Raw genomic sequence first — 20,816 nt, forward strand, 5'->3', positions numbered from 1 at the left:
GAAAGATGGTTTTCGAAGAAAACGAGATTGAGTTGAAAAAGGTGCAATGACAGAACATTTTACAATAAAAATAGATTTGTAGCATCACAAATCAGATGAGTAGTCATAATTTACATGCAAATGTAGCTAAATCAAACCTATCCGGTTCCTCCTCAAATAAGCCTACAGCGGTAGCGCTAGAGTTCACTTTCTAATTCATGAGACAGACCTTTGTCTCTGTTTTTCATATCCCTCCCACGATATAAATATGCAAAGGGTTGGGCTGGTCTTCAGTGTAGAAGGGTTGGATGCAAAACCTTTAATTTCTTGGTTTTTGTTCAATTCTAAAAATTGGTTAATTAAATAAACACTGATATTTAATTTATCTTTCATTCAGGAAAAATCAGGAAAATAATTATTCTTACAGTCAAATCTTTATATAAATACATATATATTAAAGTTTTTATATGTATAATAATAATTATATATTTTTATACATATATAAAGTGTATATATATACATACATAAAATATATAATAGATATATATATATATATATATATATATATATATATATACACTTTATATATTGTATAAATATATATATAGGTATATCAATTATATATATATGTATATCAATATATATATATATATATATATATATATATATATAAATTATATATATAAAGTATATATATATATATATATACATAAATATATAATATAATTTATATACTTTATATATATATATGTATATATACAGTATATGTATATATACACTTTATATATGTATAATATATATATGTATAAATATATGTATATATATATATATTATATATATATATATATATATATTATATATATATATATATATATATATATATATATATATATATTATATATATAAATATAAATAAATATAATAAAAGGTAAAGTGACAAGTGTTCAATGATGGATGACAGGGACGTTTCAAGCTTGTGACGAGTAAACTTTAGTTTTGTAGTTAAATGAATGGAAACCAACGACTTGCTGAAGGGTAAATAAATAAAAAAATAGACTATTGATCTAAAATGTTGGTTTATCGCCACACCTTTATTTTGAAGGCAAACATCAAACCGGAAGAGAGTTGTCAGCTGTGCAGACGGATGTAACGGTTGTTGCTATAAAGGGTCTTCATCCTCACAACTTCTTCACGTATCTTCACTTTTACAGGCAACAACATTGTCGTAATGGCTTCTGCGGTGTCCATTAAGGTAATAACCTAATATTTAATGTCCCGTTGAACGTGCTGCTAACTAAACATTGTGTGTTTGAGCACACTGACAGGGAAATCAATGAATGAGCTAATGTTAGGGTAACGTGGTTTCAGGACAGATGTGTTGTTGTGACAAACATGGAAGTGCGGAAAGAAATACGTTAACTAGCTGTTAGCATCCTACTGTATTAGCAAAGCTAATTGTAGTTACGTGTAGTCGGCAGTCTTTAAACTTAACGGCTGTGGCTAAATAACACCAGCTAACATTTGTAAGCTAACTGTTAAAAAAGCTAACGTCAAAGGTGATCTCAAGTGTCGTTGATCTTGCACGTGGCCAGCAGAGTGCACCCTGACAGCTGACAGCTGTATGTTTACATTATGTTGTACTATTTGCTGTAATATAATGTGGTATACTAATACTACACCATTACACTGTTATTACTATGTCTCATCGCCCATGTTACATCCTAATGCACCATATTGTTCTATATTATGATACTTATAGTCTTGCACTATATTATATTAAAGGACAGGGTGTAGGATTTAGGGGAATTATTGTGAATATAATAGTCATAACTAGGTTTTCACAAGTGTATAATTACCTGAAACTGAGAATTGGCCCCTTCTTTACACCCCATAGCTTCTAAATAATGATGTCTTGTTAAACTGCACAACAGGATATACAAGTATAGCTGTAATAATAAAGACATTCCTTATAAATATGGATGGATGGATGGATTATAAATAGTTGCAGCCCTCTACAAAACTACAACAAAAAATGCTGCTTTTACATTATTCATGCATGCAACATAATACTCCTGTAATGATATGATATATAATAGTAGTACAGTCACATGGGCCATGTTTCTGTATTGAATGTGTGAATTTGACATTTTCAATTCAGGACTTTTAGGCTACTTGTAACAGAGTATTTTTACTGTGTGGTATTAGTACTTTTAAGTAAATGATCTGAATCTCCACCACTGTCTTTACCTTAACTAAAAGTAGCAATACCACGCTGAAAGATTTAAATAACTACAAGTATTATCAACAAAATATACAACACAACAACAACTCTATGTTGTAATAATTATGTCTTATTATTATTATTATTAATGCATTGATTAATGTGTACACAGAATTTCAATGTTGTAGCTGATTCAAGGTGGAACCAATTTAACATACTGTAAATAGTTTAATCTATGACTACGTATTATATTTTCTGACCATATGTAGTTATGTAATATTTCAATCTGCAAATACATGTAGTGGAGTGGGGGGGGAAAAGCACAATATTTGCTAGTTCTTTGGTAAATAGCAATAATGTTGACTGACTATGAACTATAAAGTAAATGTGTAGTGAGTAAAGCTTCAGTAAACGTCCAGTACTTGAGTAAATACACTTACCCTGGAGCAATGCTGTTAACTCACTATTAACTGTACATGTACAAACAGAGCTCTCTCCTTTAGGGGGGAAATAACCACATCTTGTCTTCCAGTTTATCAGATGCTAATGAAGTAGTGAGTGATTTGAATATTTAGTGTTTTGCCTATACTGTTATTCTCTATCCTGTATGGAAAACACATTCTGAAAAGTTTTATTTGTGCGTCTTATACGTTAGTATACAAATGGAAGTGTTGGTTATTAATTCTGATGTAGTTGTGTGTTGATGACTTTCTCATCTTTGTGTAGATTGGAATAATTGGTGGTTCAGGCCTTAATGATCCAGACATCTTGGAGGGAAGGACTGAGCGCTATGTTGACACGCCGTTTGGAAAGGTTCGTTTTGCCAACAATAATCTGTACTTGCATTGTTTTGCTGTTTTCCTACAGTAGTGTTTTTATGTATAATTTGATTATTCTGCTTTTCCTGAACAGCCATCCGATGCTTTGATACTGGGGAAGATAAAAAACGTGGAATGTGTGCTCCTTGCAAGGTAAGAAAGAGCGTTGAACTTTACTCTAAAATGGGAATTAGGAAAAATGTGTTCTCTATTAGCACCATCTAGTGGACATAATGTATACTGCATCTTTTTAATATTTCACTCCATCTAACAATGAGATGCCTATCGATATTCTTTATGTCTCGGATGTTGATCTAAAATGAAAATGTTATAAACAATGTATATCTTGAATGCTGCTTTTTTTCCCATCCTTTAGGCACGGGAGACAACACACTATAATGCCGTCCAATGTGAACTACCAGGCCAACATCTGGGCACTAAAAGAAGAGGGCTGCACACATCTGTTGGTTACCACAGCCTGTGGTTCACTCCGGGACGAGATTCAGCCAGGAGACATTGTCATCATCGATCAGTTCATTGACAGGTGAGCGGGATGCGAACACAACTGCAGGTTATGGTTCAGATATTTCATTCTTCTTTCCACGTGATAACATGAAGACCTGAATATAAAGGCTGCACAAAATACACAGAATAACAGGGATACGTTCCAAATCACCTCTTTTCACTTTGAGTATATACTGCATCTTCCCTTACAAAGTATGTACTTTTGTAATTGGGACATATTGCACCATGAACTTTGACCCTCTTGCACATATATCCTCGGTGCAAAGGATTGTGGGTCAGAATAGCCAGAAAAGCATGCTGGCTTGCATACTGCAAAATGCAACGGGATGCTGTAGGACATCCTGGTATTTTTTTTGGCACACTGCGTTTGAGCCACTATGTATTGGCACGTACTAAATCTTTTCCTGGCATGCTAAAGAGTGTGGTAGTATGGGTAACGGAACATACAGCAGCTGTGTGTCTTAAGGCACAAACATTAGTGGAGACAGTCGGCCTTTCCCGGCAATTTTTAAAAACCTAATTTCCCAATTTCTGTCCGACTCCTCCTGGTTGCTCGGTGTTCGTGTGTAGCTTTGTCTGCCGGGGGACTACAGAGGAAACATTTGCATTTCTGACTAACTCGGGCATGTCTTAAGAAATTGTATTAATATGCACTGTCCCTGTCAAATGTAGTAATACACTAAACTAAATCACATCACTAATACAACAGCCTAATTATTATTATTATTAACGCAGCTAATAAAATCCAACATTCATGAGTTCAGAGTGGTACTGCTTATTTAAATTAGGTGGTTCTCATTTTGTAATGTAATTCTGTATTGCACAACATTTCCCCAACACATCTCACTGACCGGATTCTCCAGATAGCGGAGTAAGAGAGGGATGAAGGACGTGACTCACCGTGTTTGACACATTTGTCGAAGCCAATATTTATTTACGATCCTATTCAATGGGCAGAATTGTTAACCTTGGCCTGATGTTTTGTTGGACTCCTAAGTGTCATCATTTGCTCAGAGCTTCAGTGAGAATGACAAATGCTGTCACTGTGATGCGACTTGAAGCGCGACCAATTTATGTTGCTAGAGTTATTTTTGTAAACCGTCAGGGCTCCTTCCTGTCTGTCTCATGTTTCATTTCATTGTGTCTCTTTCTCTGTGTTGTGAGAATTTCAGTTCTCAATTCATTCAATTCACTGACATGAGAAAGCAAACTCTGTCCGCAGTATCTGACCTCGAAGCATATATATATATATATATATATATACACACTTAATGTGTAGCATTACTCTGTGGGAAGTGTGAGAGTCTCTCAGTTTAGCTGATTGCACAAATTCCATCTAATAACTCAATACGTGCAGTGAGAGGTGCTGTGTCAGAAGGACGGCTCATGTTACCAATGAGTTGCTATACAGCTGGCGGAATTTAGATTAGTAGTGAGCTGCGTTCCCACAGTCGTGTCAGTGTGTTCCTCTGCATGCTTGCTTACGACTGCATCACGTTGCTTGTGGTTTTGCTCGCCGTACGTTGGTGAACAGCTCCACAGCCAGCGTCAAGCACAGAACATATCTATTTATCAGAAATGAGGAAGTGTCTTGTTGGGACTTGTCGAGACTTGTCCTGCAGCTTGTGACCGCCCGTTTGTGAAGGCCTCGCTTCATTGATTACACAATGTTATTCATGTAACTTCTGTTTGTGTGTTTTCTATGGCTACTACAAACCACAACACTTGGTCAGTGCCGCTGGCTTTGTTGAGTTTCAAGCATTACTGTGTCACATGGACCTTAAATGCTTTTTGCACTGAGGCGGCAAAACCTCCAAGTTTAACTCTTGATTTGATTTTCAAGCTGGTCTGCTCTTTACGTCACTATCAATGTTTGAAAATGTTTCAGTGATTAAAAATAGAAATAATATAACGTATATTACAAAACAGACCTAACATGGGTGCTTGATATGATATGATAATATCCGATGATGTTTCTTTTTACAACCTGATACGATGTGACTGTGTTGCAGTGTACATTATATAATGCTTAGTAGTGCTTTTTGCATTTTAGGAATGATTCAAATATTTCATAATTATAGGCTGAGGGAGCCATTCTTTGCAACAATGATCCTGACATGCCAGCTCAAGATAACTCGATTTCTTTAGCATAAACAGGCATTGTACTCCGTTCAAAGTTTGTCCCAAACACTACTGTTATTGATTCTCAGAAGGGTGGAGCTGCAGCTGGCTCAATCTAAGTAATGACTTCCAATGCCAGAGTTATGAGTAAGAGATCGGGTTGGGCATCAACTTAAAAGATTACCTTTGACGGAGACGTTCATATTTTGGATGTCTGAGATAACTGTGGTATGACTAAGCAATCCCTGGGAAAATAGAAGAACCACTGAGAAATCTTTTTAAAATTCCCCCTTTACATAATGATCTATATATGATGCACCCTATCATACAAGCTGAGAGGATTCAGGGAGTCACAAAAACCCTGATGTTGTCAGGGCTGAGTGAGTCAGTCTCCATAAAGAGCTGCAGGCTGCAGGGTGGCACTGTGCCTGGAGGAACCCCACTGACTCGGCAGTGCTGGAGATTGGACGACCGTTGTTGGCATGGTGTAAGAGACCAGGCTGCTGCTGTTGTCTGTTAATAGCTGTGAAAAGACTTTTCATAACATGTCGAATAGTTTAATGCCGGAAATAATTCAACCAAACTTGTAGTTTACCATCAAAGCCGTGGCTGCTTTACAGGATTTCAAACAGCACATTCAAGATTCAAGATGTTTATTGTCACTCCGGTTATTCAAGTACAAACGTGTGACATGCTTTCGCTGGGAGGCTCCATTACAGACAATCAGTAAATATAAAATATAACTAAAAAATATATAACTAAACAGAAGAAGCAATACAAAATAAATATATATATATATATATATATATATATATATATATATATATATATATATATATATATATATATATATATATATATATATATATATATATATATATATATATATATATATATATATATATATTTATATATGTATGTATATATATATGCTATTATTCGGATTATGATCGTAGCATAAATAACTTTTACTTTGCTGCTTGGTTCATAGTGTTCATGTTGACAATGTTTCTTATAATTGTTTTGTGCACTCTGTTATTGATAAACACAGTTACTTTTTCTACTTTCATTTAAAAATATATATATATATATTCCCCAGTCTGACATGAAAGTTTTTTAATAGTCTATTGTTTATTACTACATTAGCATACATTTTCACATTTTCAAAACCAATCAAACTAAGTCATTATTATATTTGGTACATTTACAAGTTCAACCTAACCATGGCATCTGTAATTTGCCTGGATACAAACCTTCAGTACTTCCTGTTCTCTTTGCCAGGACTACCAAGAGAGCTCAGACGTTGTACGATGGGCAGCCCTCCAGTCCTCCAGGAGTGAGTCACATCCCGATGGCTGAGCCCTTCTGCAACAGAACCAGAGAGGTGAGTCCTCAAATACCTGCACATGTATCCCGTTTCATACGTGTCACTTCCTGAACTTTTGTACTCCATTATCATTGTAACATGTAACTTTCATTTAACTGTCTAAATAAATATTAAATATTACATTTATATAGCGTCATGTCAAAATAAAGGACATTAAATGGGTGCATTTAACGATAATAAATTTGATTTGCTTAATGAAGGACGTTAAATTAACAATGTTTACATACATGAAACATTTTGAGGCAAACGTATGTGTACACTTACACTTTTTGAACTTTGATTAGAGTTTAATATTTAGTTCATTCTGTCTTTTGAGCAAGAAAAATGTAATAGCATTTAATCTTTTTTTAAACTTGGAACTCTTAAAGGCACAAACTCATCGATACTGTCGCCTTTATTCTACTTTTACTGGCTTGTTTTCTTTCTGACTATGTTCTTATGTTAAAACCACCTCAACAGTTCCCGCCTCTTCTTCCTCTGGCTTTATTCAGACGGTCACTAACTGTCTGTCCTGCTGCAGGTTCTGGTGGAGGTGGCGAGGAGCCTGGGGGTCAAATGCCACGTGCGAGGGACCATGCTGAGTATCGAGGGGCCGCGCTTTTCCTCGCGGGCCGAGAGCCTGATGTTCCGCCAGTGGGGTGCTGACGTCATCAATATGACCACGGTGCCAGAGGTGGTCCTCGCCAAGGAGGCGGGATTGTGCTATGCCAGCATCGCCATGGCAACAGACTACGACTGTTGGAAGGAGCACGAGGAGGCGGTGAGTGGCAGGCCGGAGGTCATAACAGACGTTTTTATTACTTTGTGTGTTCTGTCCTGGTTTGAAAGTGTGATGCAGGTTAGTTGGTTTATTCTTTTGGAAACTCTTTGTGGCAACAGTCAGACAAATTAGAATTAGTTAGAATACTCTCTACATATAAACAATAAAATAATAATGTCCGTCCACTCTGTTGAAGCATCCGCGTGAATGATAATAGTTGTAATCCTCCCATGTGACCCAGTTTTTCATCAATTATTGTCCCTAGATATTGTGCACTTTGAGTGATGGCACTTCCTTCCTGTTTCTCCGTCTATCCGGCCAGCAGTGACACATTTATCATATGTTGTTCGCCTTTTAGGTTTTATTTCTTTAGTTGCTAACTTTTCTAAGTTGGTATTTTTTAGCTTTCAGTTACCATCACTGGAGAACTTTTGGATAAAAGCTATTATATATATATATATATATATATATATATATATAATATAAATATATATAATATAAATATAAATATATATATATATATATATATATATATATATATATTTATATTTATATAATATAAATATAAATATAAAATATATATATATATATATATATATATATATATATATATATATATATATATATATATATATATATATATAAAAGCATTCGCTAAATATAGCATTTTATTATGTATCTACTGTGTATGCAGCAAACATCTATTTTTATGCTTTTATAATATCTACTTTTTCTAAACTAGTTTTTGACACTTCACCCGGATCTATCTTCTCTTATTGTTAGCTTACTAGCTAATTTTGCTAAACTAGATCATTGCACAGCATGCTACCATGGAAAGGGAAAGCTTATCGTAGTAGCTTTGAGATGGACTCCACCTGGAAAGAGGAAAGAAGGGAGGCCAAAAACAACCTGGAAAAGTTCTCCGACCTGAAAGATGGCTAATGTAACTTGGGGTGAGGCACAACATGCTGCACAGGATAGATAGTAGCAGATAGTCGCAGCCTTATGTTGCATACGGAACAAAGAGAAGTCCTTCCCCTCTCTACTGTCTTCTCCTGCTCACGATCACAGCTTGGTCTTGGTCTACTGGAGCTACAGTGGTGCCTTACTCTTTTTACTCTACTCACTACCTACTTCACCTTCATGGTTCATGACACTAATACATGAACAAACTCAACGGTATATTCTCTTCACCTTTTCATATCTAGGTTTATTCTAGTCCTCCCGGTGCTCAGAGCAGGAGGATTGCCTCCACATTGAGAAGGCTAAGCCGGGGGCTAGCAGCTAATGGTGCTAACAATGCATACAATGGTAACAGTGCTGACAGAGCTAACCGTGTTAAACCTTGGGGGTAACCCGAGGGTGGGCTGCGCTACCAGCCACCTTTTTTTATGAGTGCAGTGCAAAGTGGCGGCCATTAGCTAACCAGTGGGACAAACAAACAAGACTCACATGCACTAAAAGGCACACGCGGCCGCACTGACAATGTAAACAAAGCACAGAGAAACTGGGATTACAACACACGGAGGGAGAGTGACTTCATGCTCTGCTCAGATGGACATCCCTCCACTACATCTTTACTCTTTAGACCTGTGATTTCCAAAGTATTGTCCAGAAAGCCCTGAGGGTCAGACACGTAAAACCATCGGCTCTGCAAAATCATTTCTTCAGATTTAAAATGGTGTTGTCCCATTAAAACGCGCAGGTGTGGACCACTTGTGTCAAAGTGTTCCAATAGCATATATCCAATCCTCCCACGCTCTGTGCTATAAGTGTGATTGCGACACATCATCAAGGTAACAGTCGTTTATCTCAGAACAATGGTGATGACAGCAGCCGGACGGCCTGAGAGTCTATGAGCAAAACAAAGGTTGGACATCTTTTGGTTGCCGTAGCAGGACTCATTAATGCACCTGGTGATTTATCATTGAATATAAATACTTTTTACATTTATTTAACTTACATAGAGGGACATTGGTGCTTTGATGCAGTACAGTAATCGCTGAGTTGTCCTTGTTTACTGTACTTGTGTAATGTTCCTCAGTTTTTTGCACAGAGCACGACATCCATCACTTTACATTAAGCAATGTATATAAATAGACACATTGCTTTTAACAAAGAAACTAAATAGGTCACATTGGGATGGCACACATGAACTTTTTTGGTAGTAGCTCTGTCACTTCCTCTTGTAGCAGATTTGCAGAGGAGTGTTTGATTGTGAGTGTAATCTAAAGTTATTAGTATTTGCTTTTATAAAGAATTTGAAGTATTTCTATTTCTTCAAATCCTATTTTGACGTTTTCTGCAGTGTCTAAAGTTGGCACATCACTTTTCTTTTCTCTAGACAAGATTGTGGTTCATTTTATCAGTATGATGGGATCTCAACAAAGGTTTTCACCATCTGTGCTCCGTAAGCAGACTAGATTATTTGTGGTTTGGTTTGGCTTCCGAGTGACCTTCTCTCTGTCAAACACTCTGGATACAGCGGCTGATATACTGCGTGTGGGCGAATTTTGGCTTATTTGTCACAAATTCACAACTGCTCTTCCGAGTTCCTGCAGCTGACCTCTTCCCCCTCCTGTTGCCGAGCCCTCACCACACATCCTTCCGCCGCCCCCCCCCCCTCCCACTCCGTTCCCTCGCCTCATACTACCTCCTGCCCCCCCCCACAGTCTGCCTGCCAGCCTCCGGCGGAAGCCCAGCCAGAGGAGGTTGAGTCACTCTGAGTCATCAGCTTCACTGTTTTCATCCTGGCAAATACCACAAAAACATGAACTAAGTCATTGAATGTGACATGAAAACAAAGCACTCGTGGGAAGGGTTAATTAAGGTTACGGGAGAAAACACACGCACAGAACACAAGTAATGTTGTAACTTACTGTACTATACACTGTACGTGTGGCAGACGCACTACATTAGCATGCTTATTGCACTGTTTTGATTTGAATCCTCCTTCTTGTTGTGATGTTAGTCAGGTGAATAATGTGCATAGACATGGCAGGTAAATTGCTCATCACTCAAAACCAGGTACTGAGTCGTAGGAGTACAGGGCACAGCTGGCTGCCAGAGAAACAATGTACTGATGTGAATTGTTTCTTATATTGACGGCTATTTCTGGGGCTGACTCGTCGGTCGTGTTGTGATTTGAATAAACTTGAGATAAAACTAAACTTAACTTTCACCAGCTCACCTTGCTGTCCAGGACAGAGCTGAGTCTAAGTAGACGGTGGAATACAGCTCATTTTGCATTAAACATGTATTTATTTTATTTAAACTTGCCATATCTTGATGATATTGATTTCTGCACTAACTTAAAGTATTGTTTGATAAGTATTACAGCAGTGCCGATAAGATATTCACATAAAGTTCTTTTATAATCTGTTTCACAGCTCAAAATGTCATCTTTTTCTGCCAATCCCCGTATCCCACGTATTAACACATCTGATGTTTTAATATTATAGAAAATGTATTTTACACAGCAGCTTTTATTTTATTCCATACAAAGTCATCCACAGTGCAAACAATCTCTTAACCAACAGTAAGGATGCATGTCAAAGCACATTTTAAGGGAAAGTGACCGGGATACTTAAAGGAAGTGAAATGCACTTTAAGTGATTGTTATCACACGCAGGCTGTTTTTCTTCCCTGTAGGTCTGCGTTGACAACGTACTGAAGACGATGAAGGAGAACGCCAACAAAGCCAGCACTATCCTGCTGACTGCGATACCTCAGATTAGTCAGATGGACTGGACTCAGACAATAAAGACCTTGAAAGTAAGTTGTCAACTTTATGATGATTCATTTCCATTCACTGCGTCTCTGCAGAGTTTGTGAAAGAAGGGTCTGTTTACCTTTTTAGCTGGCTATCTCAAACAGATCTCACGTTATACTGCCTCCCGGCTCACTGAGCCACTTCTTAAACCGTGTTTCAAAAAGAATAATGAAACCACCTGGAGCAGTAGCGCTCCGACCCGCTCATGAAGGTGATTATTATTATTATTATGAGGTCCAGGTGCCATAAGTGAGCAATGATTCCTCCATCTGCGAGGCTGACTCAGACACGGCCATTGTGCTGTGTTGCACCTTTTTACAGTGTTAAACAAAAACTAAACTGCTTTAACTTTGAAAACCTTGAGCACCTCGACTGCATTACATATTACAGTGTTAACTCAATATACGTGGTGATCTAGATATTAAATGTGTAATTAACAGTGCACATGTTTAATACACGTATCTTAACCACATGACTCGCAGTGTTTTTACATCCTTTGCAACAATACTTTTTAACTTGCTTGAAGTACTTTGAGGTTGCAGGAAGTATTTATATTCAAAACGTATCTTTTGTTTGTTGGAAACACTCCTAATAATAATAATAATAATAATAATAAAAGCTCCCTAATAATACATCTATTTTATTTGAATTGTGGTTACGATAACAGGCACATCCGTTTTAATTTAAAAAATAAAAACAAGGTTTTTGTCCCATGACTCTCTGCAACTTTCTGAGGAAGTTAACTTTTGGCCTCGCACTACCCTGAAACTAACGCTACTTTCACACGATCGAAATGAAATTATTGTTAAAAAAAGCTGTTTTGCTCCTTCTGTTACAGTCAATGGCTCAATCTTCAGTAATGTTACCAAAACACTAAGCGTGCAGAAAACAATGAAGTAGAAAAGGATCCGAGACACCCCCACCCCCACACCGACACCGACACCGACACGGACAACAGACTCAACTCTGCCTGTGGATTTTTCATCAGTGAATCACAAGAAAGTGCCTCACATAAGTAATGCATGTTCTCTGTGCTCAGCTGGAGTTTCCGTGTTTCAAAGTTCCCTCATTAAACCTCCTCTTCATACAATCACAGGTCACTCATCAGTCTCGTCACTTTTCTGTCACCACATGTTAAGGTACAAAACATCTCAAAAGATCAACAAAGATTTTAAGTCTTCTAAAGATTATACTAGATATACATTTTTTTGTGGATTTACATTTTTGTGGTCTTAACATTTAAAGTGTATATATTTGCCTGTAAACCATTGGTGTCTTTATTGCTGTTAATGCAGGATACAATAATAATGCTTTGCAAGTTTAGCACATGAATACTTTGTTACTGCCTTTAGTTACAGCTAATGTAATACTTTTAAAATCTGATGTCTTGAACGTAACAGATGCAGTTAAGTAAAATATTTTAAATGCCTTAAGCAAAGTTTTGTCTTTTTATTAATACTGGGAATATTTGTGTCTTTGCTTTTCGGGGCACATTTAAAAAAGATATTTTGTGGAACACTTTCCTTTGTGTTTGCTCTTCATGACTGATTCACGAAACAATATATATATATATATATATATATATATATTATAATTATAATTATATATAATATATTATATGTAATATATTATATATATATATATATTATATATTATATTATATATTATATTATATTATATTATATTATATATATATATAATATATTACATATTATATATAATTATAATATATATATATATATATATATATATATATATATATATATTAGGATAAGATCTGCACTGTACATGCAAACTGTTTTCCAGTTACCATTAAATCAGCTAACTGACAGTATTTATTAAAACTGACAGAGATGACAGATGCACACTTGAAATCTTTCATTAAGATTGAACATCTAATGAAATTGGCCGTTTTTGTTGAAGTGCTGGTCCTTCTGTTACCGCTCAGGTTTGTCTTTTCTTTTTTCTGGTCTGTATTTGCTGCACCTGAACGTCATCACACCTCACAGAATCAAAACCTAGTTGTCACCTTGTATTCCCTCTTTGTTGGCTTTTCTCTTACAAAATGAACACATTAGCACTTCTCTCAATAAAAACTACAGGGTTCTGAAGTCATGCTTCACATTATTTACGGATAACATTAAAACCTTAAAGCAAATTGAACTGATTATCATTTACAGTTTGTATTTTATTTTTTAATAATCACATGCTCATAAAATATGCAGGATGGATCACTATTTAGTCTGTGCTAAAAAGGCTAAAGAATAAGAATTAGAAAATAAACGTAAAGGATGAAGTCATAGTGCATTTATATCCTCCTGAATTGAGCATTTCACTGAATAATTTAAATCTTAACAGTTTGACATATGAGAAACATAATTCTTTGTTTAGATACAAACTGAATCATAACTCAGATGTTAAAGGTTATATAAGGTTGTATACGGGCCTTAAACTCAAAAGAGACAAAACAACAATGTTATTTATACCAGTCGTGGTTTGGGGGATTTCCCCCCCCCCCCTTGGTTGCGTAAAGCCATAAAAACTGCCAGACTTGAACTAAACCAGGCTAATGTTTTACTCGCCAAAACGTAGCCCATTTTATGTTTGTGTATTTGCAATATGTTTCTCGTTTCTTGTACCGCAAGGCAGCAACGCACTATACCGTAATGACTCATAAAGGCGACCCATTCATAGTGCAACAATAACGTAACCTCCTTTTATATAGGAAGTTATTCTACAGGTAGAATAATTATTATCTAATCTAATCTAATTTAGTGCTTCAAGACAACTAACTTCTGTCAAATATATCCTATAATATTACAAATGTGTACAAGCATGTGTAAGTCCCGTCTGAATTGTAAAAATCGCCTCAAACTTTTCATTAAAAATAAATTAATGAATGACGTTATACGCGCGTGTAACTGTGACGTCACCCGAGGCCACATAATCACGAGCCTGTCGCCTAATATCCATCACGCACGTGTCAGGAGAAACATCCGCTCTGGTCTCTCTGTCAATATTTCTGCAAAAGCAAATCCAAGGAGAAGTCTGCTAAATACTAACGTTTGAAGTGTCGCCCTGGAGTAATATATATATATATATATATATATATATATATATATATATATATTATATTTATATTTATATATATATATATATATATATATATATATATATATATATATATATATATATATATATATATATCTCGTTATTCAAACAATTTTAAACGGAATAAAAAACAAAAAAGTCAAATAATCATCGCGTGTTGTGTTTTAGTTTTTTTTTATTCTCTGGTACTTTTTCATTAATCCATCCTTCAGACAATATGTGAAGCATAACCGTATTACCACTGCTTCTAATCTGCTTTATATCCTAAAACAATTCAAATGAATATTACATTTTATTAAAATGCATAAAATGCGAGTTCTGCATATCACCATGAAGTGGGACTAAAAGATAATGCTTTGTGCATCAGTTGGACTAATGTTGAATGTGCAAAACATTTTTGAATAGCTTTGGTTAAATATTTGACATGGAAAGATATTCAAATGACGTAAAACAACAATAATCCTATTTTAAAAATACAATTTACCAAACAAATATTATCGTAAAACTGTACACTAGGCCTATATAAAGTGGGATTATCCAGGCTATTTGGAATATTCTACACCAAATTGTGTTTATGGCTTTAGATCTTTAGGCCAATAACAATATTGTACTTATATTATTTGTCATAACAGCGACCCTTACTGCTATCGATAACTCCGATTTCGTTAAAAAAAAAAAATACAACTATAAATAAATAATGTTTTACAGCGAAACATTCTATGCATAATTTAGGCTGCAGGCCTGCGCAGGCCCAGTTTCACAGAGTCCCCATTCAACACATACAGATAACAGCGTCATGTTTTATAGCCTCCAGAAAATCGACTACATCTGTATTGCCTTTGTCTCGGGCCAAGTCGATAGGTCTGTTGTTTTTATTGTCCCTGGCGTGCGGGTCAGCAAGGAATTGCACCAACAGCTGCACAGTGTCCAGAAAGCCCGTCCTGGCCGCGTCATGCAGCGGGGTGCCCCCGGTGCTTCTGTCCGCTACGTTGGGATCCGCTCCGTGCTTCAGTAACACCTGAGCCACCGACGTGCTGCCCATCATCATCACCTTTATGAGAGTATAACCGTGAGTTACAATCTAATTTCATTTGATTACCCCCCCATAAAAACATAACATCTATTCTCTATATCATTACTCACTAAGGATCAGAGTGGAGTTTGACCTGCAATTTAATAAACCACTGATTAAAAATACTCCATTTTCACCCAGATATTTTACCGATCGGATTTGGAAATATGTGACAAATTAGATCTGACCTCGCCATAGAGAGCTTTGTGAACTGACGCTCGAGATAATAGTCTCGTAAAGAGACTTTATGAAGCAGGGTAACGTAATGTCCCGCGTAGACCCCAATTTAATCTATCTGAAGTCATATTTTTCAGACAAATAGGAGACTGATGAGCCACTTGAAGCACGTTTAACGCACCAAAACAATGCAATGCAAGAATGAAATCCCGTCCGTCCTGATTTGAGCCTCAAAGACGCTCATTACAAATGTAGTTTCGTTTTCAGTAACCTTAAAGAGGAATTATATTCAATGACAGGAGAGCTGTGTTTTTCCTAAACACCAGCTCAGTGACTTCAAGTTATAATACAAACGTATTTTTTCATAGACAAAACAAAAAGAAAAGGGCTAGAAAATAATACTATGGAAGGTGTTATGATGTTAATTGTGCTGATGTGTCAATGGAGCGGCCTACTTTAGACTGTAAGAAAATGGTCCTAACACTTAATCCCATGTAGATGAGATTTTCTGGGAATTATGGGAGTGATACTGGAAGCGTTTAATGATAATAATATGCTCTATATTAAGCTTATCCTCAACTACACACTTGTCAAATGTATAAAATGACTAAAAACAATGCAGTGCGACAATTTATATTCCGAACAACATTCAATATGTCTCGTGCAGCCTTCAAAAGGCTCCATACAAACTTTGTTTAATTTAATGTATCTTGATGATAAGTTCTACTAGGCAAAGATAGGAATGCTGGATAGTGTTGTTCCTAAATAAAAGTAAGTTTGATTACAGTCCACGATGGCTCACGCGACTGTGCCGTCACTTTGAGGTGCGTTGCTTTTTTCTGAAGCCATAGGCTAAATAAATAAATATATCCTAAAAAGCCTGGTTGGAAACTTTGCTCCTATTAAGAAGTTACTGATTTTAACTCTGTTTATGAAACACGTATAAGTGCGAAATTGGCTTTTATCGGATGAAGCCCATCTGGTGCACTGACCTGCAGAGCGGTTCGTCCTAAACTGTTCACCCCGTTAACTTCAGCTCCTGCCCGCAGGAGATCCTCCACCGCCGCCGTGTTTCCCATCGCTGCGGCTTTTGTCAGATCATCCTCCAGATTCATTGTCGTGTCGTGAAATCTGCAGCGATAACGTCCGTGAATCTGTCACTTGGTCGTTTTGACAGGTACAAGGACAAGGAGGAACAAGAACGGCTCAAAAACACGCCAGTAGTGCGCGTGTCGAATAAATACAGTTGATGTGGGGCGGTTGCTCTTCAACCGTCCCTGGCTCGTCAGTGTGTCCAGTCCACAGGTTGTCTCTGTCTGGGTCGGATGAGTGCCCGTGCATCGCCTGTCCAGTGATCACTCGGTGTTTGCCTGGGCTTGCCTGCTGCTGCTGCTGTTTTGAATATGTGACGTCATTGTCTGCTGCAGTGTGGGCTGTCTGCTGCAGAGGCGCTGTTTACAACATTCAATATGTGTGTTGGACACATGTCCAGCTCCTCCTCAGTCCGGCTGCGAGATGATGGAAACCACGCCCTCCTGAAATGTGAAATGTGACACGTTTAGTGGTTTAAAAACACAGCTAAGCATGTAGGCTATAAACTGCATCTGATTTTGAGTCTGAAGTTCAATCTTGACCCTGGAAGCAGAAGTTGAATAAACAATCAGGTACATTTGATTGCAGCTCTGGAGCTTTCAATCATAGGCCCATCTCATGAGTTGTCATGGAACTGTAGATGTTACTTTTTTTTTATCACTAAACTTGAATGCAACATTAATAAGGAGTCCTTAAAGTGCACACAATTTTTTTAGTAGCTATATTGCAAACTCCCATCAGCTGATGAAGATCATGTCATTTGATCAAATGCCCCATCAGAGCTACTAAGTGGACTTTGGGATGAGACTGTTTTGTCAACTGTAACTGACAATATATATATATATATATATATATATATATATATATATATATATATATATATATATATATATATATTATTTTTTTAAGTTGATGAAGTGTGACAGCTAGCCAACTGTTAAGGGATCAGTAGGCTTATTAATTAATCACTTTCATTGCTAAATGAAAAGATAATATGACAACATAAATTGTATAGTGAGGGGCAAAAGGGGGAAGAACCCAAACAAGCAGAGTGCCTCTCAAGTGTCTGACATGGCTGGATTAATTTTCTGGGGATCACAGGGACACGATTGATCTGGTGCCCAGATTACTGGCAGTTCAGACCCTAAACAGCACAGCATTAAAATATGGATGACATATGAACCAGGTTGGCAGGTTTTTGAAATACTTCAATGAGGTTGAATGCTTATCAGGCACAACATAGTTGATGGTATCATATAGAGCCCAGGGGTGATACAAAAGATAGACTCAGGCCTAGCCTGATTCACCACAGGTATGCCCAATTAAATAAGTTTTTTTTTTCTTTTCCTCAGCATGTATTTTTTAATGATTGTGAATATTATTTGTTTTCTGGAAACGTCACTAGTAGCCTCTATTCTGGAAAATCAAAAGTCTGGAATATGTGTAATAAACTCAACTTTACCGCCAGCATGTCAGATGCCGAATTGTCTGTTTAAAATCTTGAAATTGCACCTGTTTTTGGATCATGGACGTAGGCCTACTTGAGAGTTGCCCCCAAGATATTATCCTGAATATGAATATGTCATGCCTGTCTGTCTCCACGATGGAAGAGACGGCAGCTCTGTGTGTAAAACAGCAGTTGCTATATTTCATACCTGTCAACATTGGAATTTCAAAATAAGGGAAATTCTTTTAGCGGACTCCGCCCATATTTGAACAGCTCTCAGCCCCCACCCATATAATGTAAACGTAAACACATAAGGGACGGGTATATACATTCAGGAAATACATGTTTATTTAAAGTATGTATTACTTGTACAGACATGTTTATAAGATGTATGTATTTTATTTATTAGTTATTATCATCAATTTATTTGATGATTGATGAGTTGTGTGCATTTTGTTTTCCCCCACGAGGACTTCCTTGCGATGTCAGAGTCGGGAAACATGTCGCTACACTGCGACTGAAATCATCGCAGAAGCTGAAGGCTACATTATTTTTAGCGCCATCAACATCTTTCCCTCAGCTTTGGTCACTTGGTTTGCCTCCGACACAGTTCTTGTCACACATGAAGTCATTGACAGTGTGTGTGTTTGTGCCTCTTGGCGTGCTTGTGCTTGGACGCTTTTTCATGTTGGCGAACATCGCAGTGTGCGATGCTAACATCTGAATGGCACACTTTACAAAAAGCACGAGTTTGCCCGACTCTGCTTTTAATTAAATAAGGGAAGGTCTCCTCCCATTTGTCTAGTTACTTACATAAAGTTTTAACTTTTTTGGCAGGTACAGCTGCGTCTCCATCTATCTCCCGTTCACTGTGACTCATCCATATGTTTTCGTCTTCTTCTGTGTTATTGTTCCTGTTTTCTTCTTCTGTGTGTTTACTGGCGGATAACGTTTTTCAGCTCATACTAAACATAATACTGCCACCTGCTCTACCGGAGGCCACTGTACCCTTTTTTAAATTAGGCAAATTGAAAGGTTAAAAATACGGGATAATTACGGGAAAATATTTAAACCGGGAGAAAAACGGGATAGAAGGGAAAATACGGGATAATCCCGGGAAAAACGGGAGGGTTGACAGGTATGTCTAAGAAATATAGGAACAAAATGAGTAATTGTGTGCTTTAATAATTGAAACAGTGGACACGCCTTAAAGTCATGCTTCTCCATTGTTTCACCTCCTCGCTGTAAAAACGGGATGAAAGAATGTGATTTGTTTCCTGGTGACGTCACATAATAATCTGGCTAATCAAAAGTCTGGAATATCAATGTGGGCGGGGTTGACCTTTGACCGTTGCGTGAGAAAAGTCTGAGTCCGGTGCATAGTGCGGTGTGCCTCGCCAATTAAAAGGTTTGGAAATATTCAGACTTTGCCGTGAAATAAAAAAATGAGCAGCTACTAATTTATATACTTAACGAAGCAAATATCCGTCGGAAGATATTTCAAGTAACTACATTGGTGGAGGACGAAGTGCACGAAACAAGTAAGCTAACAAGTTGCTACCTTAAATGAAGCTAACACTGTAGGGGAAGGAACCAACTGCCACCAAAGCAGCCAAGACAAACTGCTTTACCGCCAGCAACCGGGGAACTCCACCTGTTCTTCCATCATGGATGTACGTGACGTTTGCCCCCAGGATATTTTACTCCTAATCAGATTAAAACGCGTCACCGGCCACTTGATTTTGTTGGATTACACTGAAATCATCTCCATATTCAACTCCAAAGCCTGTCAACGTCACTTCCGGTAAGATAAGACGCTACTTTTATACTTTTATTATTTGTCGCTTATGTGTTGGCTTTGCATTTAAAGCAGTTCAATGAATCTGCACGAAGATGTGAGATTGTAAGAGGTGTTTGTTTAGGTCTTGTTGTTTTTTTTTTCCTTTGGCTTTGTTGTTGAGATCTGTGCACATCAGCTGTCAGCTGTCATTTCATACTCCGAGAGCTTGTCACAGTGACGCCTGCCAAGCGCTATTGTTAAGCCTGCGCTCATGATATGGTAGTAATACTGATAAATAAAATAAATATTCACGTTTCTTTCGTTGTAGATTTGGGATACCAGGATGACTATGGAACATCTACACATTTAAACAAAGCAAAAATACCTATAGGCCGCCTATTTTATCACAGGCCTGCCCAAATGTTATATTAATTATACCAGTGTATGACACTTTAGTCACCACTGTCTTAAAAAATGTGGCATTTACAACATTTTGGGGGCATTCTGAGATTTCTTGAGGCCTTTTTGCCCTTTTCGCTCCTTAATTTCTGATG

General features: G+C 37.1%; 2 protein-coding genes across 2 annotated transcripts; one reads left to right on the forward strand and one right to left on the reverse strand.

The window, feature by feature from the left end:
• Positions 1-1,093: 1,093 nt before the first annotated feature.
• On the forward strand, positions 1,094-13,104 carry mtap (methylthioadenosine phosphorylase). The gene is made up of 8 exons (XM_029433799.1): positions 1,094-1,231; positions 2,927-3,013; positions 3,113-3,171; positions 3,395-3,562; positions 6,946-7,048; positions 7,572-7,811; positions 11,463-11,585; positions 12,422-13,104. Exons 1-8 carry the CDS (start codon positions 1,208-1,210, stop codon positions 12,458-12,460), a joined length of 843 nt encoding a protein of 280 aa, XP_029289659.1. The 5' UTR covers positions 1,094-1,207; the 3' UTR covers positions 12,461-13,104.
• A 1,754-nt stretch (positions 13,105-14,858) lies between these two features.
• On the reverse strand, positions 14,859-17,349 carry cdkn2a/b (cyclin-dependent kinase inhibitor 2A/B (p15, inhibits CDK4)). The gene is made up of 2 exons (XM_029434846.1): positions 16,936-17,349; positions 14,859-15,745 (listed from the first exon to the last, which is right to left on the reverse strand). The coding sequence occupies exons 1-2, from the start codon at positions 17,056-17,058 to the stop codon at positions 15,467-15,469; spliced, it is 402 nt and encodes a 133-aa protein (XP_029290706.1). The 5' UTR covers positions 17,059-17,349; the 3' UTR covers positions 14,859-15,466.
• Positions 17,350-20,816: the final 3,467 nt, after the last annotated feature.

This window comes from Cottoperca gobio, chromosome 1, assembly GCF_900634415.1.
Source record: "Cottoperca gobio chromosome 1, fCotGob3.1, whole genome shotgun sequence".
In the NCBI taxonomy this organism is placed as follows: Eukaryota; Metazoa; Chordata; class Actinopteri; order Perciformes; family Bovichtidae; genus Cottoperca; species Cottoperca gobio.